The sequence below is a fragment of the Melospiza georgiana genome, unplaced genomic scaffold (assembly GCF_028018845.1).
Source record: "Melospiza georgiana isolate bMelGeo1 unplaced genomic scaffold, bMelGeo1.pri scaffold_29, whole genome shotgun sequence".
In the NCBI taxonomy this organism is placed as follows: domain Eukaryota; kingdom Metazoa; phylum Chordata; class Aves; order Passeriformes; family Passerellidae; genus Melospiza; species Melospiza georgiana.
In genome coordinates, this window is record NW_026652215.1 from 5353106 (window position 1) to 5376592 (window position 23487).

The 23487-nt window shown below is 49.5% G+C and overlaps 2 protein-coding genes across 2 annotated transcripts in view; both read right to left on the reverse strand.

Annotated features, from left to right (window-relative positions):
* Positions 1-20541, reverse strand: part of LOC131096396 (zinc finger protein 271-like) — a 459223-nt gene extending 438682 nt beyond the window's left edge. Inside the window, exons 1-2 of the mRNA XM_058044736.1 lie at positions 20509-20541; positions 19812-20082 (exon numbers count right to left, since the gene is read on the reverse strand). Coding sequence (XP_057900719.1) covers positions 19812-20082; positions 20509-20541 — 304 coding nt within the window. The remainder of the gene's footprint in view (positions 1-19811; positions 20083-20508) is intronic.
* On the reverse strand, positions 7776-8732 carry LOC131096497 (olfactory receptor 14A16-like). Its single transcript, XM_058044839.1, has one exon. It carries the CDS (start codon positions 8706-8708, stop codon positions 7776-7778), a length of 933 nt encoding a protein of 310 aa, XP_057900822.1. The 5' UTR covers positions 8709-8732.
* Positions 20542-23487: the final 2946 nt, after the last annotated feature.

Consider the following 23487-nt stretch of genomic DNA (forward strand, 5'->3'; position numbering starts at 1 on the left):
GCAGCTGCGATGTCAGCAAGGGGCTGAGTGACAGCACAGAGTGGGCTGTGTGAGGTCACAGATTGGGTTGTGACATCACAGAGTTTGTTGTGTGAGGTCACTGAGCAGGTACAGCGTCATAGAGGGGACTTTGTGACATCACAGAACAGGCTGTGAGATCATGGCATGGCTGCATGATATCATAGAGCTGGCAGTGAGGTCAAAGTATGTGCTGTGACCTTACAGAGTGTCAGTATGACATCACAGAGAGGGTTTTGTGACATCACTCAGGGGGGCTCTTACATCACAGAGCTGGCTGTGACATCATAGAGTAGGGTGTGAGGCCATAGAGCAGATCCTGCCATCATAGAAGGTGGCTCTGTGACATCAGGGAGTGGGCTGTGACAACACTGGGTGGCTGTGTAACCTCATATAGCAGGCTGTGACATCACAGTAGAGATTGTGAAATCATAGAGTGACTTTCTGACATCACAGAGACTTCTGTGACATCACAGAGCAGCTGTATCACAGCATAGCGTGGCGTCTCAGAGTTGGCTCTGGGACATCACAGGGGGAGTGTGACATCACAGGGACTGTGTGACATCACAGGAGCTGTGTGACATCACAGGAGCTGTGTGACATCACAGGGGCAGTGTGAGGTCCCTGGGGAGGTCACTCTGCCCCGGCCCCCCTCACAGCTCCCCCCAGAGCAGTCCAACCCTGCTCGTGCACAGTGGGGTCCCCTGTCCCCCCGGGTCCCCCCGCCCCCAGCCCCGCAGCCTCCCCCAGAGGATGTTCCACGAGATCGACCCCAGAGCCTGACACGGGGACGGGGGGCCGGGGCCCTGGGGGTGGCACAGGGGGACAGGGACCCCCCAGCAGCGTCTCCGTGTCCCCCAGGGCCAGAGCCTGGGCCAGGGCTCCTTCACCCTGCTGCCAACGAGGCCTTGAGAGCGCTGAAGAAATCCCCAGCAAGGGAGCAGCAAAAACCAGACTGAATATTAAGGGACAGCAGCACAAAGTTCCTTGGCAAGAGTCACTCTGCTGGTGACTGGACACTTCAGGCACAACAAGGAAACAAAGCAACAACAAAATCAAACAGAATCCAAACAATCAAACCAGAAATTTACTGAGAAATGGGGCTTTCGTTCCTAAGGAAAGAACTGTCCTTCTTATCTAGGTGCCCATGGCCAGAATTGGGATTTCACCTCCAGTATTCCCTATTGTGACAGAGTGGAGGAGTTTCTTGGCTCAAGACATTTCATGTGTGGGGAGTGTTGCAGTGTGTTGCAATTTCCAGTTTTAAACTTCCCAGCCCCTTCCCAGGTGTGGCAATATCTCTCTTCCCCTTCCCCCTCTCTCCCTGCTGGGCTGTCAATCAGTCTTAACATTCCAGCAAGGCCATTGTCTGGTTGGTCAGGTTCAAAAGATGCCCCTGTGCTCAGAGGTCATTGGTCTGTCTGGGTGTCATCGTTGACTGAGACCCTGCCCCTCCCACCTGGTTGGTGGCTCACCTGTCCTTTCCCTCCCTCTCCCCCTGGAGCTTAAAAAGTCACTCAGGCCATGCGGTCGGGATTCTGTTGGAGATGTTACCTAAGATTCAGACGTCTGTGACCATGGAATAAACTCTTGATATTAACCCTCCGGCAGAATCTGTCTCCTTTTCCTCCTCACCTTAGCCTGAAGCCTTCCCACCTGAGGCAAACTGAGTTTCCACAAGCCTGGACTTGTTTCGGCACTCAGCTGCCCCATCCAGCCAGCCAAAAGTGTCTCTGAGGTGAAACACCACAGTTGCCGCCTTTGGCCCAGGAGCAGGGGTCAGAGGAGCCCAGGCACAATCTACCTGGTAATATTGGGATCTTATTCCAATAGGGGAGGAAGGGGCAGGTCCAGCCCTGCCCTGCCCTGTGACCCCAATCCCCCCAGAGCCTCTATCCCAGCCCAGCAGTGTCTGCCAGTCCCTGGCACAGCACAGGCAATGCTCCACAGCCACCTCTGCAGCCCCAGCCCAGCTCCTGAGGGCCCAAATGAGCCCAAGTCCCACCTGGGGGAAGGGCCCAGGAAGACCAAGGGGTATTGAAGGCTGACCACAAGGCAAGCACACATCTTGACCCTACCTCCTCCTGGAATTTCTATCTGAACGTTACTGGAATCCAGGAGTTGGTACCTCTGTGTATGCTCCTCTGTATCCTTTTTGCCTCTCTCTGTCCTTTTCTTCTATTTCAGTCCTTTTGCAAATTTGAGTAATGTAAAATTCAAATAGCTTAGAGTTTGTTAAATTGAATGGGCCAGGTCAGTGCTTTAAGAAGTGTTCTGTGTTGATTGAATGTCATATTAAATCTTTTGCCAAAAATACTCTGATTTTCTGAAGTTCCCAGTAAAGACTGTTTTGTTGTTTTGAGCTCCTGAGTATCTCTTGTTGGTATTTCTCCAGGAAGTCCAATTCAGAATACAGAAACAATTGTAATTCCTTTTAAATATCTCCTTGACAGATTTTTCTACTTGATGGAAGTCAGGGCTTGTGTGTCCTGCTTGGCCCAACCCAGGCAGTGCTTTCCCAGCCCCATTCCACACTCCATTTCCCAGCTGGAGCCGCTGGTGCCTCTGAGTTGTGCTGCCCCAGCCCCAGGGACGCTCTCCTTGTCTGCCCATTCCCCCAGGGTCTCTGGGCAGGGATGGCCTCAGTGGGGGCTGCTGACATCCTCAGCAACTTGGAGGCTGCTGCTGAATTTTCCTGCTCCAGAGGCTTGTTCAGCCTTCAGCTCTTCAGTGCAGGAATTCAGTGTCCCAGGGCTCATTAACATTCAGAACACCTTAACAAGCCAAATCTCTGGGGATAATTTGATTTCAGTTTCCAAATCTTGTGTGGTTAATAAGAGAGATTTCAGAAGTGCATTCAACTGAATATGTTCAATTTAAAAAGACAGTGAGAAAACATCTTTTAAGTCCTCTTTAATTTTTTTTCCCCTGTTCATAAATTGATATGTGCAATTTCCAGTTGACATTGAATCCAAGTACATCCTCATGCAGTTTGAATGGATATGAAACTCAAGACCTTTCATGGCTGACAATCAATCAGACTCTGTCCCTACCCCCACCCCATCCAAGGCTGGCACTCAGAGCAGCCTTGCGCAAATCTGAGCTCCCTCCAGCCCACACTGGACCTAGCCAACAGACCACAGTTGAACAGGATATAACTTAATAAAAATTACACCATTAAAATAACAATCACACAATTACAAAATCTCCCCTGAGCTATGTGCAATGTCCCAGCATGTCTAATGAATCCACTGTTCACAACTGATTTGCATACTAAAATTAATTTTTGACTAATGTGGTTCTGTGATAGATATAAACACAATTGAGTTCTTGTATCAGGATTCTTGTCCTGGACTGAGGACAGAACAGCTCAAACAATTCCTGATTTGCAAATCTGTCAGTGGTGGATGGAGAAGGGAGGTCAGGCTGCTCTTGGTGTTAAGGAAATGCTGAAAGCAGCCTGACTCATTTCATCTGCTCATGCCCTGGCTGATCTCCCCTCTTTCCCCTTCCACCCATCGGCTTTTGTCTCCCCCCAGGCCCCTGGTGAAGAGCCTGGCTCTGTGTTCTCCATCCCCTCCTCGCTGGCACTGCCAGGCTGGCATGAGGAGCCCCTCAGCCTTCCCTGCTCCAGGCTGGACCAGCCCAGCTCCCTCAGCCTCTGCTCACAGCCCAAGGGCTCCAGCCCCACCATGGAGGCCCTTCCCAGACCCTGCTCCAGCTGCCAGACATCTTTCCTGCCCTGGGGAACCCAACCCAGGCCACAATGACCTGGATAATCCCAGTCCTTGATGTCCTGGTCACACAGCCCTGGCCCCTTGTCCCCTGTCAGGCTCTGGGGTGGATCCTGTGGAACATCCTTGGGTGGAGGCTGTGGCTCGAGGTGGGCCAGGGGCATCCTGGGGGACAGGGACCCTGCTGGGCATGAACAGCATTGGAGTTGTTGGGAGAAACTGTGAGGGGGAGCTGGGGCAGAGTGACCAACCCAGTGACCTGACACAGCCTGCTGGGATGTCACACAGCCCCTCTGGGATGTCACAGCCTGCGCTGGGATGTCACAGCCCATTCTCCAATGTCACACAGCTGGTCTCTGATGTCACACCAGAGTCTGTGATTCCATAGTCTGCACTGTGATGTCAGACCTCTGCCATGTGATGTCACAGCTGGCTCTGTTATGTCACAGAGGCAGTGTATGATTTCATAGCTCTCAATGACCTCACATAATCCACTCTGTGATGTCACAACCCACTCTGTGACCTCTTGTTACCAGATGATAAATTATCTCCGCCAGCTGAGCTGACACCTGGAGCTTGTTCTCAAAAATCCAGGCCTATGGAAACTACACAACGCTCATTGTGTGAGAAGGGGAACTGGAAGTTCAGCAGCCTCAGTGTCCTGTCAGCTCAGCCAGGCCCACGGGAACATTGGGGTCCACGACCACCAGGGACCAGCAGAGAGACCCCAGGACATGGGTGAAGGGGAGGGGAAATATGTAATGATATTCGGGAAATAATTGTCACATGTGTGTTTAGTCCAGGACAATCAATGAATACGTATGCAAAATACAGAAAATAAAGAAAAACTCTCCTGTACTCAGCATGCATGGCTTTGGGAGGAGCTATCCGCTGTTCATCCAGCTGAATAAAGAATGCCGCTTCTTAATGCTACACTGGGGTTAAGGAGTTTTCTGTTTTACTGAATTTTTGGTAACACTCCCACTGCCAAGGACAGCTCTGTCTGCTGCTGTTCACAAACAGAGAAGGGCTGGTGGCAGATGTGGGGCTCAGAGGCAGCCTGGGGCAGAGTGACCATGAAATAATGAAGTTTTTAATATTCTATGAAAGAAGGAGGGGCAGTAACAAAACTTCTACATTGGAATTAGGAAGGGCAGACTTTGGCCTGTTTAGGAGGCAGATTTGGGGAATACCAAATCAGGTACTGATTTTTTTAAGGGAAACAGCCCTTAAAAACAAATGGGGCCCAGGAAGGATGGACACATTTCAAGAAAGTAATGTTAAGCGGGAAGCATCAACATTGGATAGAAGCTCAGGAAACTTAGGAAGTGTTTAAGGGTGTTGTAAGGTCATGCAGAATGAAAAGCTGAGATGTGAAAGCTCAATTAGAACTTAAGCTGGCCACTTGTGTGAAAAATAATAGGAAATGTTTCTATAAATGAACTAATAGCAAAACATGGGATAAGGCGAACCTCTACTCTTTATTGGATGCAGTGGAGAATATAGTAACCAAAGATAAGGAAAAGGCTACACTACTTAATACCTTGTTTGTCTCAATTTTCAATATTAAGACAGGTTGCCCTCAGGACAAGTGTTCTCCTGAGCTGGTAGATGGGCACAGGCAGAACAGCCCCTGGAATCCAGGAAGAAGTAGTGGGTGACCAGCTGAGCCACTCAGATGCTCACAGGTGTATGGGATCAGACAGGATCCATCCCAGGGCAATGAGGGAGCTGTGGATGAGCTCCCCAGGCTGCGCTCCATCATTTACCATCAGTGCTGGCTCAGCAGGGAGCACCCAGAGGACTGGAGGTGCCAGTGTGAGCCCATCCCCAAGAAGGGCTGGAAGGAGGATCTGGGGACCTCCAGGCCTGTCAGCCTGACCTGGGTGCCCAGCAAGGTTATGGAACAGATCACCCTGAGTGCCATCACAGGGCACCCACAGGATGGCCGAGGGGTCAGAGCCAGCCAGCGTGGATTTAGGAGTGGCAGGTCCTGCCTGAGTGATCTGATCTCCTTTTATGACCAGGTGACCCATCTGTGGATGCAGGAAAGGCTGTGGATGTTGTGTGCCTGGAATTCAGCAAAGCCTTTGACACTGTCTCTGACAGCAGTCCCTGGAAAAGCTGCAGGCCACGGCTTGGGCAGGTTCCCTCCTTGCTGGGAGATTTAAGAACTGGCTGGAGGCTTGGCCCAGAGAGTGGTGGGGATGGTGCTGCACCCAGCTGGTGTCCAGGCACTGGTGCTGTCCCCCAGGGATCTGTGTTGGGCCCAGTCCTGTTTAATATCTTCACTGGTGATCTGGGTGAGGGGATCGAGTCCACCATTCAAAAATTGCAGATGGCACCAAGCTGGGTGTGAGTGTGGATCTCCTGGAGAGCAGGACAAGAAGACACAACCTTAAGCGGCACCAGGGGAGGTTCAGGCTGGAAAATAGGAAGGAGTTCTTCACAGAAAGGGTGAGTGAGAATTGGAATGGCTGGCCAGGGGGAGGTGGCAGAGCCCCTGTCCCTCTTCAGTGGCACTTAGCGCCATGGTCTGTGTGACAAGGCAGTATTAGGGCATTGGTTGGACTTGATGATCCCAAAGGTCTTTTCTAGCCTATTTGATTCTGTCATTCCGTGATGATAGGGACACTCTGGGGCCATTGGGACACTGCAGGGCCTCATGGAACTAAGAGGACCATGGTGACACCATGCGGCACCACAGAACCAGGGGTCCACTGTGGTGCTCTGGGGCCAAATGGAACCAGGCAGTGCGCCGTGACACTCTGGGTCCTTGTGGAACCACAGAGGCCATTGTGATACTGCAGGGCCTTGTGTAACCAAGGGGTTTCACCATTTTGACACTAGAACACCAAGGAGACCATTGGGAGACTCCAGGGCCCAGTGGAACCAAGGGGCCATTCTGACACTGCAGGGCCTCATGGAACTAAGGGGACATTGTGACAGTGCAGGATCCTGTGTCACCAAGGGGCCACTGTGACACGAGGGGGCCTCAGGAGATCTGGAAGAATGTTGTGACACTGTGTGGCCTCGTGGAAACAAGGAGTCCATTGTGACACTGAGGGTAACTGTGGAACTACAGAGACCATGGTGACAGTGTGGGACCTCATGTACCCATGGGGCCATTGTGACACTCTGGGGCCTCATGGAACCAAGGGGCCACTGTCAAACTGCAGCACAAACAAGAACATGTGAAGCCCCATGGAACCAAGGAGTCCATTGTCACATTTTGGGGCCCCACGGAACCAAGGAGACCATTGTTGCTCTGCATGGTCTCATGGACCCAAGGAGAACAGTGTGACAGTGCAGGGCCTTGTGTAACCAAGAGGCCATTGTGACACTGAGGGGCCCCCTGGAACCTAGGACATCTTTGCAGATGACACCAAGCTGGATGTGAGTGTTGATCTGTGGGAGCATAGAAGGGCTTTGCAGAGAGACCTGGACAGGCTGGATTGAGGGGCTGAATCCAGCAATTTCAGGTTTAAAAAATCCAAGTACCAGGCCCTGCAATTTGGCCCCAGTGCTGTAGGCTGGGGATGGAGTGGCTGAACAGCAGCCAGGCAGAAAGGGACCTGCAGGGACTGATGGACAGCAGGCTGGACATGAGCCATCAGTGTGACCAGGTGGCCAAGAAGGCCAATGGCTCCTGGCCTGGCTCAGGAATGGTGTGGCCAGCAGGAGCAGGGCTGCTTGGCCAGCACTGATCTGCCCCCAGCTCTGCACACAGACATTGCTGCTGCAGCTCCAGAGAAGGCAACACAAGGGCATCTCTGCAGAAAACTTTGCTGGGACATCCTTTACTTCCTTTAAATACACCAAGAGTGCAGTCCCCCATTGACACAGTCTGTGGCCACAGGGAAGGTGGAGAGAAACAAAATGAGAAATGGCACAAGCAATGATGTTTCTTTGTGGACAGAATGGAAAAACTAAAACAAAGGAAAGAAATCTCCAAAATGAAACCAACAAGAAGTATCGAAAACTAGTTTTATTACAAGTGATTTGCAGAAATTGACCAGCAGTTTAATGTTCCTGAAAGCATCCAGTCATCAGTCTCCTCACAGCAGCCTTGAGCTCCTGGTTCCTCAGGCTGTAGATGAGGGGGTTCAGGGCTGGAGGCACCACTGAGTACAGAACTGACAGGGCCAGATCCAGGGATGGGGAGGAGAGGGAGGGGGGCTTCAGGTAGGCAAATGTACCAGTGCTGAGGAACAGGGAGACCACAGCCAGGTGAGGGAGGCAGGTGGAAAAGGCTTTGTGCCGTCCCTGCTCAGAGGGGATCCTCAGCACGACCCTGAAGATCTGCACATAGGAGAAAACAATGAAAACAAAACAACCAAATAGCAAGCAGGCACTAACTGCAAGCAGCCCCAGTTCCCTGAGTGAGGAATTTGAGCAGGAGAGTTTGAGGATCTGTGGGATTTCACAGAAGAACTGGCCCAGGACATTGCCATGGCACAGGGGCAGGGAAAATGTATTGGCTGTTTGCAGCAGCGAATAGAGAAAGGCAGTGGCCCAGGCAGCTGCTGCCATGTGGGCACAAGCTCTCCTGCCCAGGAGGGTCCCGTAGTGCAGGGGTTTGCAAATGGACACATAGCGGTCGTAGCACATGATGGTCAGGAGATAAAACTCTGCCACAATAAAGAAGAGAAAGAAAAAGAGCTGTGTAGCACATCCTGTGTAGGAGATGTCCCTGGTGTCCCAGAGGGAATTGTGCATGGCTTTGGGGACAGTGGTGCAGATGCAGCCCAGGTCAGTGAGGGCCAGGTTGAGCAGGAAGAAGAACATGGGTGTGTGCAGGTGGTGGCCGCAGGCTACGGCGCTGATGATGAGGCCGTTGCCCAGGAGGGCAGCCAGGGAGATGCCCAGCAAGAGGCAGAAGTGAAGGAGCTGCAGCTGCCGCGTGTCTGCCAGTGCCAGCAGGAGGAAGTGGCTGATGGAGCTGCTGTTGGACATTTGAACTGTCTTGGCATGGGGATCTGTAAGAAAATAATCATGGAATAGTTGGGTTTGGAGAGGACTTTAAATATCCCAACACATCCTGGGGGCACTTTCTCCCCACTGCCTGCCTAGGGCTCTGCTGCCTGGAGCAGTCCCTGCTAGCAGCTGCTTCCCTGTGCCCAGGGCTGGGCCCTGCCAGTGCTGCCAGAGCCCAGCCCAGCCCTGGGGGCTCAGCTCTGCCCTGAAGACCCCTCCCAGCTCAGGCACTGCCCAGGGGATGCTCTGGCTCTGCAGGCTCTGATAGGAATGTCAGAGCAACCTTGAGCAGGCTGGAAAAGAGACACTGATGCTGCCTCAAAGGGGCCCTGTGCAGATACCTGTCACTGCCTGCTTTATTCAGATCTGAGACAAAATGTTTTTATTATTCCATTCTGAACTGAGAGATTAAAATCTAAAGGCTCCATCCAGGCAACCCAGAGCAGCACATTAAAAAAGCAGGATTTTCGCTTTTATGCAGCCCCTGCCTTGCTATGCTCCCTGTATAATATACTTGGAAATGTGCTGCAGTGAAATGCCATGCTAAGAGCAGTCCTGAGCAATGCAGCATCCTCCCCACACAAGGAGAACACTTCCAAGCCTTACCAGCAGTCTCCTCCCACCCAGATCTTATCCCCCAGCACTGGGAGCAGCTGCCTGGGCTGGCTGAGAGCGTTCCCTGGCTGGCAGCAGAGTCCCTGCCCCAGCACAGCGCCCTGGGCTGCAGGACCCTGCTCTGCAGGACAGCCCTGGGCACCCCTGGCTGCTCTGCACAAGAGACAATCAGAGAAAGTACTCACAGGGTCTTTAGGCATTGGGATGTTCCAGCTTGAGGGGATGGCTCAAGGAGCTGCAGCTGCATTGTCTTGCAGCCAGAGGTTCCTGTGCCAAGGGCTGGCAGTGATTCTGCCCCAGGCACTTCTCAGCACCTTCCCAGACCTGACTGATTGAAGCTCTCTGTGCCTCTGAGCTGTGCTTGGGGTGGCTGCAGGCAGTGCCCCAGCCCTGCTGGGCTGGCAGAAGAGCTGCTCATCAAGAGAAATGTGCTTTTGAAGCTCTGCTTGGTTACCAGGAGCTGCCTCTGGGCCAGGAGCCCAGCCCAGCTCAGCAGCACAGATACAGCCCAAGGACTTTAATGAGCCTCTGGGGCTTTGTGCTCAGGCCCTGAATATCAGTCCCTGAGAGGGAGCTGAAGAAACCTCTCCAGAACTCCAAGTCAGAATCCAACTCCAAAGTGTCTTAGACTTTTAATGGGTCCCAGTGAGGGACATGACTGAGAAAGTGTCCCCAGGCCCCAGGCAGAGCAGAGAACTGGAGGCAGTGATGACAGGTGGGGACAAAGAGAAGCCAAGTTTTGGTGCCCTGGGGCGCAGCAGGGTCCGTGCCACCAAGGGCTGTGAGGAGACACCTTGTCCTGAGGCACTGGGGCTCCCTGGCACAGCCCCAGCCAGGCTGGGCACTGTCAGCCCCTTGTCCTGCCCTCAGCATCCCCCCTAGCCCATATCCCAGTGGCCTCAAGGATCTGCTGGGAGTCCCTGGGGAGCCTTGCTCAGGAATGGCCCTAGGGCCTCCTTCATGCTCCCTGCAGGGACTGCAGGTTTTTCAAAGGACTTTGGGTTTGGCTTTTGCCTTGGAGTCTCTGAGAGGTTTGTGTACTCATGGCTTCCAATTATCTACTAAAGTCCCTGGAGAGGCTTTGTCAGTAACAACACTCAGTGGGGGTCATTAATGCTTCAAGGTACTTCAGTTATTTTAAGGTACTTGGTGTTGCCCTTTGGATACAGACTCTGTGAGAGGTTTGTGCAATCATGGCCCCAATTATCTATTTTAATGAGTCCCTTGAGAGCTTTGTACTGACATTCAGTAGGGCTTATTAATGCTTTGAGGTACTCAAGGTTTTAAGGTACTTTGGATTTTTCTTTCTCCACTCTCCATCTCTGAGAGGTTTTTGTGCCATCCTGGCCTCCAATTCTCTCCTGCAAGGAGTCCATGAGGATCCTGTGTTGGAGAGGGACCTCAGTGGGACCCATTCATGCTTTGAGACACTTTGGGTCTTTCCTCTGACTTTGACTCCTGGAAGGGTTTGTGCAATCTCCTCTCAGGCCCTGAGGTTCAAGGGCTCAGCTTCAAATGCACCTCAGAACTCATTAGGATCAGGCAAGTCCTGCCAAACCATGGCTCTGCCTTGATTTCCCTCTGGTCTGGAGCAGTTCATCAGGAGGATTTCCCTTTACAGTTACAGAGAAATGTTTCAATGAGCTTCTAAGAAATATGTAATCCTATTTTAAAGACTGTATTTTATTACTTTTCTCTTTTGAGAAGAGGTGATTGCAGCATTCCGTTCCTGATATTGCTGTAGTGCTGCTCCTAAGGAGGTCTGGCCATGTCAGAAGAGTTATACATTGGAACTGGAGTCCATTGTGGACAGCCATGCCTCAGATTCCCCAACCCCATGTGAGACATGATTTTCACTTTCAATATTTTCAATGGTTTATTAAGTCCTTATCAAAATACAACAGAAGGTTCTTGATTTTCATATCTTTTCAAATACAACAGAAGACTGAATAAAGAAAAGAATACAGTGCCGGAAGCAAAGAATTCAGCCACCATGTGCTCATCTACAAAATGGATGCTCTGTCTTTTACACCTCTAGCCCCTCCCAAAGTCTTGTCAACCGACTCCTTTTTCTCTGTCTAGTGGTGGAGATCACTGTCTTACACCTTGATTGGAGGTCAGGTGCTGCCATAGTAACAAGCTGACCCTCCCAAATGCCCCAACTACTGAGGCCATCCTGTGATAACAATGCAAGGGGGAGGGGAAGGTTAACTATACATCTACAAAACTTCTCTTAACATATATTTAATATTCACCCCTTAACTGTGAGAGTCAACCATAGAATTACTCATCTATAACAAACCTCCTTTTCTTTTTGTAGAAGTCATTTTGCACGAACAATTTAAGTAAAAAAATTTCTGTCTCTCTTGAATGAGTCACACCAGCATCTGTTGATGTGGCCAAGGACAGTGGGAACAGGAGAAAAAAAATCTCCAGTTTACCTAAGACACATTTATTTGGAATGCACAAAATGGCATCCCAGAGGTCCTGTATGGCTTTGACTCCCATCTACCGTGCCTATGTGGCTGCTATCAATAGTCAGTGTATTTTAGAGGTCAGTACAGAGGCCAACTCAGTCCTGCCCTCCAGTCCCTGTTGAATTAAAAGACAACTGAGGAATTACAGAGGTCTGGTATGGCCTTTTGTCCCTACCTTACCATGCCTACGGGGTTGTTACCCACAGCAAGGGTATGGAGCCTTCTTGGTAGCAAACAAAGGGGCCAACCCAGTCTTGCTTCCCTTCTTTTGTCTTATTTTCTTAAAGAAGCTGTCCCATTACCTTTTACAGTCCCTTGTGTACTTCTCCTCAACAAATGCTGGTATTTCTCATCCATTAAAACAGGAAGAGTTCTCAAGCTGGTTGATGGAAGCTTGACTCCACTTTTTGGGTGTCTTGGTGTTTTTCTGGTTGTCTTTCAGTCTCTGCTTGAGAGTCAATCTTGTTTCACCTGGCCTGGATGTTACAGTCCACTCTTTGGGCTCTTCTACTGGGCCTTTAACTCTGTTGCCATGAATCCATCCCTGCTCTGCAGTTCACACGGCCCATTTGGTGGTGAGCAGTTCCTGAAAGGGACCTTCCCACTGGGGAGTTAGAGGCTGATCTCCCTGTGGCTTGATCATCACCCAATCCCCAGGATTAATATTATGGATTCTGCAATCCAGGCTGGTAGATTAAGTAATTGCCCCTTTATGTCTTAGCCCTTCTAAGGTTTGTGCTATGGACATAACAAATTTCTTGGCATTGGTTTCCCCTTCCTCATAGGTGGCAGCCTTCTGGGGTGAGGTCCAAAAGGGAAACTCAAACATCATTTCATAGGGTGACACCCCCAGATCTGACTGGGGTTGGGTTCTAATTCTTAATAATTCTTAATAATTCTTAATAAGGCCAAAGGGAGACATTTTATCCATGACACTTGGGTTTCAATTATTAGCTTAAATAGAGCTCTTTTAAGAGTTTGATTAATTCTCTCAACCTGACCAGAACTCTGTGGATGCCATGGAGTGTGTAATTCCCATTTTACTCCCAGGGCCTGAACAACTTTCTGCAATATCTTTAATGTGAAATGAGTTCCCCAGTCTGAATCAATCCTGTTTGCCATCCCATATCAGGGAATGATTGATTCTAGAAGCGTTTTACTCACAACATTGGCATTGGCTTTCACAGTGGGTACCACCTCTACCCAATGAGTCACGTGATCTACTATCAGTGGCAAAAATTTCCACCATTGTACCTGGGGAAGCTCAGTAAAGTCTACTTGGATGTTTTGGAAGGGCTCTAAGGCTAGTTGTCACCCTCTTCTGGGTGTTTTCCTCATGATTTTCTTATTCACTTGTTGGCATATCACACACCCTCCAGTTACTTGCTTAGCTATTCTGAAAATTCCTTTGCATCCCAAATCCATTAGAAATTGATCACTTAGCGCTTGTGTACCCAAATGTGTTGTTCCATGTATGCCTTCTAGCATTTTCCTGGCCAGGAGTTTATTCAACATTTGCCTTCCATCTGCTAATCTCCACTTCTCTTTTCTATCTTTCTTGGCTCCTCTTTTAAGGAGTTCTTCCTCTTCTGTCCCACTGAATACAGGGACTTTTTGCATTTCTCTCATGGGTGTTAATACTATTATTAGTGTTTTTGTCTCTGATTCAATTGCATTTTTAGCCTCTAGATCAGCCTAATTGTTCCCTCGCTCCTCCTGAGTTACCCCTTTTTTATGTCCTTTAACATACACCACTGCTACTTCCTCTGGTAATTGTAAGGTTTCTAACTCTTCTAAAATAAATTTTTTGTGAATCAATCCCTTTCCCTTTGAGTTTAATAGCCCCCTATCTTCCCAAATTTTTCCAAATATATGCACTATTCCAAAAGTGTATTTTCAGTCTGTATATATCGTTCCCCTTTTCTGTGCTAATATATCCAGAGCTTGTTTTAGGGCATACAACTCAATGCCTGGGCTGACCAGTTGGAAAGTAACTTTATCTTTTCTATGGCTACCAACCCTTCATGCACTATAGCGTACCCCAATACCCTGTGCCCCTTTATTACTTGTGAAGATCCATCGATGTACAATTGTTTTTCAGTTTGGAGTGGTTGATTTGTTACATCCTCTCTTACTCTAGTTTGACAGTTTATAACCTCTAGGCAATTATGTATTAGTGCCTCATCTGGTTCTCCATACAAAAACGGGGCAGGGTTGAGTTAGTTACTGACGATTAGCTCTAAAACATTATCTATTAAGATGGCTTCATACTTTAGCATTTGGGAATCAGTGAGCCATTCCTCAGGATACTCGTTACTGAGTCTGGGACATATATCTTCAATTTTCAATTAAATGGTTAATTTTTTGCTTTCTGCTATGAGTAGGGAAGTCACTGCCGCACCTGAATGCAGGTTGGCCACCCCTGGCTGACAGGCTCTAGTAATTTTGATAAATAGGCCACTGGTTTCCTGGATCCTCCTCAGTCCTAGGCTAACACTTCATGTGTTACCTCTTTTTCTATATCCACAGACAGATAGAAGGGTTTGTCTAAGGCAGGAAGACTCAGGGCTGGTGCACTGACTAATTTTTGCTTCACAGCTTCAAACGTTTGTTCATTGTCTTTTTCCCACCTAATCTCTCCAATTAACTTTTCACACAAGAACCGGATGGCCTGCATGTATCCTCCAATCCATAGCCTACAATATCCCAACAGGCCTAAAACCTTCTGAGCTCTTTCTTAGTTTTTGGCCGTGGGAGTGAGACTATTCCTGTAATTCTCTCAGGGTTCAGCCCCCAGCTCCCTTGACAAATCATGTGTCCTGGATATTTCACTTCCCTTTCTACAAATTCGAGTTTCCCTTTTGATACCTGAAGTCCTTGGCGCCCCAGAAAATTTAACAACACTATGGTGGATTCCCAAGCTTCTTTTTCTTCCCGTCCTGAGAGAAGCAAATAATTTACATATTGGATGAGCTTTATCTCAGGTTTAATGGAGAAGAGTTGCGTTACTTCTCCTAGGGCTTGACCAAAGAGGTTTGGTATAGTAGGAGGCCTAGTAAAATATCTGTATTGTATTTGAATATCTGTATATAGGCCTTGCCCCGATAAGCCCCAGTTGTTCTTGATGGGCTGCAGCTGTGATGTCCTTAATTGGGCTGCAGCTGTAGCTAGTGAAGAAAACTGGGATAAAAGGGGCTGGGCTTGGCCAGTCAGGGAGAGCCTGGAAGGAGCCCTGACTAAGAAGCAGCAACAAGAAGAAGATGAAGTCTGTGATGTGAAGAACTGCCCCCAAGAAATATCACCGAGAAGGTACGAGACTTTAGAAATATGTTTGTGACAATATGGGACTTTAGAAATATGAAATACAACAAGATAACAACAGTTTGGGGGTTGAGAAAACCCTTGGAGTAACCCAGTCCACTGAAGCTGTTGCTTTCTCCCAGAATCGGGGTCCTCCCATTCAAAAGCAAATACAACCCACTTTCCTCTGCCAGTGGGTATGCCCAAAAAGCATCTTTTAGGTCTATCACGCTAAACCACTGGGATGTTACTTAGGAGTGTATAGGGCTTAGGCACTACTGGGTACCGATTCACTGTTCTTTTGTTCACTTCTCTCCAACCTTAGACAAGCCTGTAAGTCCCATCTGACTTCTTTACTGGTAATATGGGTGTATTATGTGGGGACATACATGGTTCTAAGATCCTGTCCTCAAGTAGGTCTTGGACCAGTGGCTGCAGTCCCTATCTCCCCTCCAGGGAGAGTGGATATTGTCATAGCTGAACTGGATGGTTCACATTAACTATTTTTATTACTATAGGTTTCATGTTCAATTTACCTCAGTTTTTTGGTTTTGCCCAAATCATCTCTTGAATTTTCTCCTTGACTTCTTCCCTTAATTGGAGAAGCTTAACTACCATTTTCCCTTTCTCTGGGAGCACTCCAGAGAATGTCAAAATGCACCTGTAAATCCTGTCCTAATAAAATTCATCCTGCTTCTGGAACTAATAGAACATCCCGAATTCCCATTTTATTTGTTCCTCCAAACTTTGTTTGCTGTATAACTGAGGCTTTGAAACTTTCCCCTTGTTAATGTTTGAAAAGACAGGTGTCAGCTAATGAAGGCAGGAGCCTCCCCTGAAATGGAAAATGTAAGCCCTCTTCCCTCCACATTGTTATAATTTTGAAATAAAGGGGGCTCTCAGGCACAGATATGGGAGCAGGAAATAACAGTTCTTTATTAGGGAAGAAAATTAAACAAATAAACAATGCAGTACATTGGAACAACATTGACAGAGTCACAACTCAACCTGACACCCTGAGGGTCAGGGTGTTGGCGGCAGTCCAATTGTAAATGTGGCTGCAGCCCTCCTGCAGTGTCAGGTGTGGTTCTGTTGGAGCAGGCGGTCCTGTAGAAAAGGATGTATTCTTCCTCTGAAAATCCAGTGGAAGAAGCGACAGCTGCTCTTCCTCTGGGGAATCCAGTGGAGAAAGCTGTTCTGGTATTCCAGAATCTCCAGATTATATCTGGGTAGCAATGCTTGGCTCCTCCCTCTGGGCTCACATCTCACAATGGGATGCTGTAGTTCTTATCAGTCATGCAGTGACATTCAATAGCCCATTATAAGCAGATGTCCAGTCAGAGAGAGAAGGAAAACTGCCCACTTGACAAGACAACTGCCATAGAGATGGCAATAAAGTACATCTTGCCTTGTAATCTGGAACAACCCCAGAGCCATCAGCCCATCTCTGCTGGTTATGTGATGAGGCCTCCAAATCCCATCTTGGGAGATTTTTGGTTCCTCTCCATGGACTGTGAAAACGGAAAAATGTTGTCAAAGGCATTTTCTCCCAAATCTTGCAGTGACAGGCTCAATATCTCTAAATTTAATGAGGGTAGATTTACATTTGTTAGAAAGAGGAAATATTTTATAATTATGAGAGTGGCACAACATGGCAACCGTTTTTTCAGACAAGTGGATTCCCCATCCCAGGAATTGTCCAAGAGCAGGAGATTTGTGTAGCCTTGCCCATCGAAACGCTCTCATCTCCAGTGACAGTATTCCTGCATTGTGGGTTCTCTGATGTGCTGGGTGCCCTCACAAGGCTTCTGGCCAGAATGTCTGCTGAGGGCAGCCAGGCTGCTGCAGGGGCAGTGACCTCACAGCCATCACCATGGCAGCCCTGTCCCCTGGGCCTGGCTCTGCCCTTTCCTCTGCCCCTGCCTTGGCTCTGCTGCCATGAAGAGTTTTGTCATTAATGTCTTGTCCCCAAGGTGCTGGGGCCAGTGGCTTCCCAGTCAGGCTCCTGGGGCAGAAGTGGCTTTTCAGAGCCCAGCCAGGAATGAGCCCTGAGGCAGCAGCTCTGCAGTGGTGGCCACCAGGCTGGGCTGCCAAGGGAGGCTTCTGGCCATGGCCTGCAAGCAGCTGCTGCTGCCAAGGTGCCTTTGGTGCCTCAGGCTCTCCCTGGCACAGCTCCCAGCACAGCACTCTGCCCTTGTGCCCGAGCCCTTCCCTGTGCTGGGGCTGGCCTGGGGCTTTTCCTGCAGCGGGACCTGCCCTGCTGATGGCACAGGAAAGGCAGTTCCTGCTGGAGCAGGAGGCTCTGCCTGCCATGGGCTCCAACAACTCCAGACAGGCCCTGTTCACTTCAAAATTTCTTTCCAGGGAAGAATATTCTAATTGTTAGAGCTCCAGTGCTGTGGAGGAAATAACTCTGATCAAAATCTTTCTGTCTAAGCATGATTAGAATTTCTAGAAATCTGTCTGGTATACCATCATTAATCCTGTGGGACAAGTTCAATTCCCCCTGTCCAATCTTTTCCACCTTTGTCAATGTCTGGGGCTGGGATTGGATCCAGCCACTCCCAGTCTCCTCTCTGAGATGGAATTTTAGAAGTCATGGGGTTCTGGAGGGTTTTATGGGTTCTATGGTAGTTGCTGTGTGCCATTTCTCCACCCCATGACTCAGCAGGAGTTTCTCCAAGGAAGAAACAAAGCTTTTGCCTGAATCTCCCACTGTGCCCATGACAGGAACCCCTGTGAGTGTCTGGGACATCCCGGCTCTTTGGCAGCCTGGGGACTCCTGGGATGTCACCATGGAGCCCCTGTGAGTGCCTGTGACAGATCGGTGCCTTTGCAGCACAAGGTCCCCTGGGATGTCACCATGGAATGGCTGTGACTGCCTCTGACCACAGGGCTCTTTACCATCCCCAGAAAGCCCTGGGAGGTCTCCATGGAGCCCCTGTCTCTGTGTGTGACATTCAAGCTCTGGAACAGCCTGGAGACTCTTGGAATGTCCCCATGTGTTGCTGTAGGACACAAAAGAACACAAGCGCACACCGCTGTTCTCACGGTGAAAAAAAAAATGAAGTTTATTTTCTGACTCCAACATTTATAGCTACCCAAGAGTGACAGTGGATTGGAGGGTGACAGTGCCGCCTCTCCAATGACACTGGACAAACTAAGAATCCGTCAACTTTCTCCTCCTCCATAAAGAAATGCAAAACAATGAGTTATTTACAGCAAGTGTGTGAGAAAGTTCACTACAAGAATGTCAATATCTTAGAAAATCTTAAAAAATCAGGGCACCTCCGATGGAACCGTTCTGAGTGCCTGTGGCAACTCAGTTCTTAGCAGGCACCCATCACCAGAACCCATTGCTCTGGACAGTTTCCACGGCAACCCTCCCCAGCCCCCTGTTGCTCTGGACAGTTTCTATGGCAACCCTCCCCAGCCCCCTGTTGCTATGGTCAGTTTCTATGGCAACCATCACTAGTCTGCTGTTGCTATGGTCAGTTTCCATGGCAACAATCACCAGCCCCCTGTTGCTATGGTCAGTTTCCATGGCAACCATCACCAGCCCCCTGTTGCTGTGCTCAGTCCCATGGCAGCTCCATGGAGACCCCATGCTGGGGTGGTTGCCATGGACACCAGCTCAGGCCTGCAGCCACAGCCCGTTGCCATGGCAACCACTGGCAGCCCCATCCCCAGGCTCATGGGATCCCAGAACCACAGAATTGGCTGAGCTGGGAGGGACCCATCAGGATCCTCCAGTCCAACTGCTGACCCTGCACAGGACACCCCAACAATGCCAGCCTGGGCCTGGCAGCGCTGCCCTAACGCTGCTGCAGCTCAGAGAGCCCTGGAGCTGGGACCCTTCCCTGGGGAGCCTGGGCAGGGCCCCAGCAGCCTCTGGGCAAAAACCTTTTCTGACATCCAACCTGAGCCTGCCCCGACTCAGCTGCAGCCGTTCCCTCCACTGCTGTCCCTGGGCACCAGAGGGAAGAGGTTCCCACAGCCCCAGCCAGGGACCCGCTCCCAAGGCTGTTGCCATGGCCACCAGGGCTGGGACCAGCTGGGATGCTCGGTTTCCAGGGGCTGGGGTTCAGGAATGGGATTCCCCAATTTCCTGCTCTTGCTAAAACTGTGCTGCCCTCGCTGCCCTCCCGCCTCCCATGGAAAGTGCAGAAGGCAAAGATCCCAGCATGGGATAAGAACAATTTATTGGGAACAGCAACCAGATAAGGAACAAACTGGAACAGCAACAACACTGGTAACAGAAAGGATCAGAAAAACTATTTACAGGGAAAACTACAACACCACTGACTGTCTCTTTCCAGCCACATATTCACTCCTGCCTGGAAAGGATGCCCTTCTCCTCAGGGGAGGGAGAGAGACAGTCCCTTTCCTGCCCCTAGCAATAACCTGATGTGGGAGTGAATATAATGACACAACCATGGCCAGACCCTCATGTTCTTGGACCCATATCATGTCATTGGCAGGGACAGGAAAAGGGACAGCTGTCTTCCCAGCATTGATGACAGGGAACATGGATCACCAGGGCTCTTCCTAAAGGGGATCTTCCAATGGGGGATGAAGCTGGAGCAGTGCAAGAAGCTTTTCCTGCAGTGGGGGCATTTGCAGGGCTTCCCTTACCGGTGCCTCTTTTGGTGTTTGGTCAAATGAGAGCTCTGGGTGAAGCTCTTCCCACACTTGGGACACTCGTAGGGCCTCTCCCTGGTTTGGATGCACCAGTGGGTAACAAGGCTGATGTTTTCTCTAAAGCCCTTCCCGCACTCAGGGCAGCGGAAGGGCCTCTCCTCTGTGTGAATCCGCTGGTGCCTGACGAGAGTGGAAGTGGTGTGAAACATTTTTGGGCACTCGAGGCACTCGTAGGGCCGTTCCCTGGTGTGGATGTGTTGGTAGGTGACGAGCTCAGAGCTGCACCTGAAGCCCTTCCCACACTCCAAGCACTTGTAGGGCTTCTCCCCATCATGAAGCTGCTCCTGGGCCACCAGCTCCGAGCCCTGGCTGAAGCCCTGTCCACCTTCCTGGCCCAGGGTAGGTCTTTCCTCCTCAGAGCAACCCAGGCTGGGTTTGGTGCCCCTCATCCTGTGGGACCTCTGGGACTTTTCCTCTCCATTGCATTCCTGCGCAGTAGAGCCGCTCAAAGTGGCCTCTTCCATGAGGTTCTGATGTGGGGATTTGCCCTCCCTGGTCTCCATCCTCTGCTTCTTGCCTGCAGGAGGAAGGACAAGGACAGGATGGGATTTGCCTCTGTGTCACAGGGGAGGAGAAGTCCCCAGTGCTTCCCCGGCAGGATGGCATTGGCAGCAGGGTTGTCCTGCAGCCGGGGGCCGTGCTGGGCCAGGAGATGGAGCAGGAGAGAGGGGGAAAGAGGCACTGACTTCCTCCTCACCTGCCTGGGTGTCCGGGGGCATTGTCTCAGTTTAAATAGACAGGTGTCTGCTAAGGAAGGCAAGAGCCTCCCTTGAAATGGAAAAAAGTAAACAACCTCCTTCCGAACTGTTATAATTTTGAAATTATGGGGCTCTAAGGCAACAGATATGGGACTAGGAATAACAGTTATGTAGCCGGAAAATTAAAATATAAATGCAATAGTACAAAGAAAAAACACCGAGAGATTCAGAATACGACCTGACACCCTGTGGGTCACAGTGGCGGTGGCAGTCCCAATGAACGGTGGCTACAGTCCACCTGCAGTGACAGGTGTGGCTCTGTTGAAGCAGGGATCCTGTAGGAGGGTGGCGTTTTCCTCTGAAGATCCAGTGGTGGTGGTGTTTGGCCTGGTCTTCCTATGGGAATCCTATGGAAAAGCCTGACCCTGGTCTTCCAGCCCTCTGATTATATCCAGGTAGGAATGCTTGGCTCCTCCCTCTGGGCAGAGCTTCTCACAATGGGATGATGGAATTTTATCAGTCATGCAGTGGCACTCAATGGCCCATTAACAGAAGGTATCCCTGGGAGGGAGGATGGGTTTTGGAAGAGATAAAGAAAACTGCCCAATTAACAGAAGGTAACTGCCCCATCAGATAGGAATAGAATACACGCCCCATGTTCAACTTAAGACAGCTGGGAAATGCTTTGCAGTATTCTGTGTCTGTGTCTCTGTGTTCGTGTGTATTTTACACTCAAAGTCCCCCAAATTTCCAAGAAGTTTTCCCAGGGGTGTTGTCCCTGTGTCCATCTGCACCTCCCTATGTCACTCTGTCACTGTCACCTCCACACATCTCTGAGCCCACTGGCGCCTCCCAGGTTTGCACTGAATCCCTCCCTCCTGCCCTCCAGCACCAGCAATGACCATGGCAGGGAGCTCAGAGCAGGAGCACACAGGCCAGGGCTAATGCCAGGATCAGGAGCACCTGGCAGAGGCAGGAGGAATCCCCCATTCCAGGGGGTGCAAGGGAGGCACCCGTGTCCCCTGCCAGCCCCAGGGCTACAGACCAGGGAGGAGATGCCTCAACTGCCTCAGCTGAATTGATCCCCTCAGCCCTTGGCCTGGGAAGTCTCTGGCTGGAGCACAATCTCTAGAGGAGAGTTCCCACAAGGAAGATAAAGAAAGGAATTGTTTCTTCCCTTTCTCTCATCCCTGCCCCGTGTGCTGATTTTCTTGTCATCTCTTAGCAAAACCAACAAAAAAGCATCTGCAATGAGGTGTTTCCCAGGGTCAGTTCCTAAATGGGGCCAAAGGAAGGTTTCCTGCCACAGAAAAAGTAAGCAATGTGGGATTTGTTCAGACAGTTGAAAACATGACAATTTCTAAGCACTGGAAATCCAGAGACTATAAAAACAGAGTTTGCAGTTTTAATGGTCTCTCCCTCCTCCCACTGATTTGTCACATCCCAACTCCAAAGAAGCAGATTATGGAAAGCAGTCTCCAACAGCGGGTGTTGGAGGCCTAATCCCAGAGACAGGAAGAAAGAGTTAAATTGGGAAAAGATCTCCAATTGTTTTCCTATCATAATGACGACAAATAGCTCTGTAGTCCATGTGCAATATCCAGATGAAGAGGCACGTTCCTGGTTTTTAATGCCAAATTCCAGTACTTTGGAACATCTTTCTGGATGAGAACAAACCACAGGCCAATAACTGACCCACTTTTTTTTTAATGATTTCCCAAATCAGAAATCATTCAAATTCTACCAAGATGTCTTTCTCTGCAGGTGTCCCAGATTGCAAGGCAAAATGCATTCTATTTGCCATCTATATGGCAGTTTTCCTTATCTATTCCACAACCACTCCTCCCTCCTGGGGGGACATCTTCTGATAACAGGCTATTGAATGTCCCTGCGTGACTGATAAGAACTACAGCATCCCATTGGGAGATGCTCTGCCGAAAGGGAAGAGCCAAGCATTCTAGCCAGCTAGAATCTGGAGATTCTGGAATAGCAGCACAACTTCTCCACCGGATTTCCCAGAGGAACAGCAGCTGCCTCTTCTTCCACTGGATCCTCAGAGAAAGACTACACCCTTTTCTACAGGACCCCCTGCTCCAACAGAACCTGACACTCCAGGAGGACTGCAGCCACATTTCCAATTGGATTGCTACCAACACCCTAACCAACAGGGTGTCAGGTTGTGTTGAAGGGAGGGGAGAACGACCATCCTATAATGCATCGAACTCGAGTTTATTGATCGATCAGCCAGTTTAAATGATAGTGTTAACGAACTTCATGCATATTCCAAAATCAAGGTTCATGACAGGCTAACAGAGAAAACTCTAACCACTCCTTTTGTTTTACAATACCATTAATTGTTTATAGAAAACAAAACCAGTGTTCCCACTGTGATATGAAAGGTTCCCAAAACTTCCACATCTGTTCCCAGGGTGCCATCTTTTCCCAGAGAGGGTGATTCGCTTGTTATGGGAAGACTGTCTGAGAACCTTATTGTTTATAAAGTGATGCCTGAGAGAATCTAATTGTTTATAGAAATCAGGCTGGGAACTGCTTTTGGAACTGCTTTGCAACTGCTTTGCAACTACCTTTTACTTTTCTCTCAATTGCATGGCTTCATGGCCTTTTTCTTTAAGCCATGCTTGAACTAAACTCTCCACAAGGTTGTGTTCTGACTCTCTAAGTGCTGTTTTAGTTTACTGCATTGTTTATTTTATCCTTTTATTTTCTTCTCTATGAAAGAACTGTTATTTCCTGCTCCCATATTTTTTTGCCTGAGAGCTCCCCTTAATTTAAAATTTCTAGCAATTCAGTGGTGGTGGGGATTTTACATTCTCCATTTCAGAGGAGGCTCCTGCCTTCCTTAGCAGGCACCTATCTTTCCAAACCAAGACAGCAGGACAGAAGGCACTTTGATTCCTTTTGTCCCAAGTTTCTCCTGAGTTCATGACTTCAGATGATCAGGAACAA

Bases quoted from the DNA above. Each gene is read 5' to 3' on its own strand.
- LOC131096497 (XM_058044839.1), bottom strand. From the start codon at position 8,708: ATGTCCAACAGCAGCTCCATCAGCCACTTCCTCCTGCTGGCACTGGCA.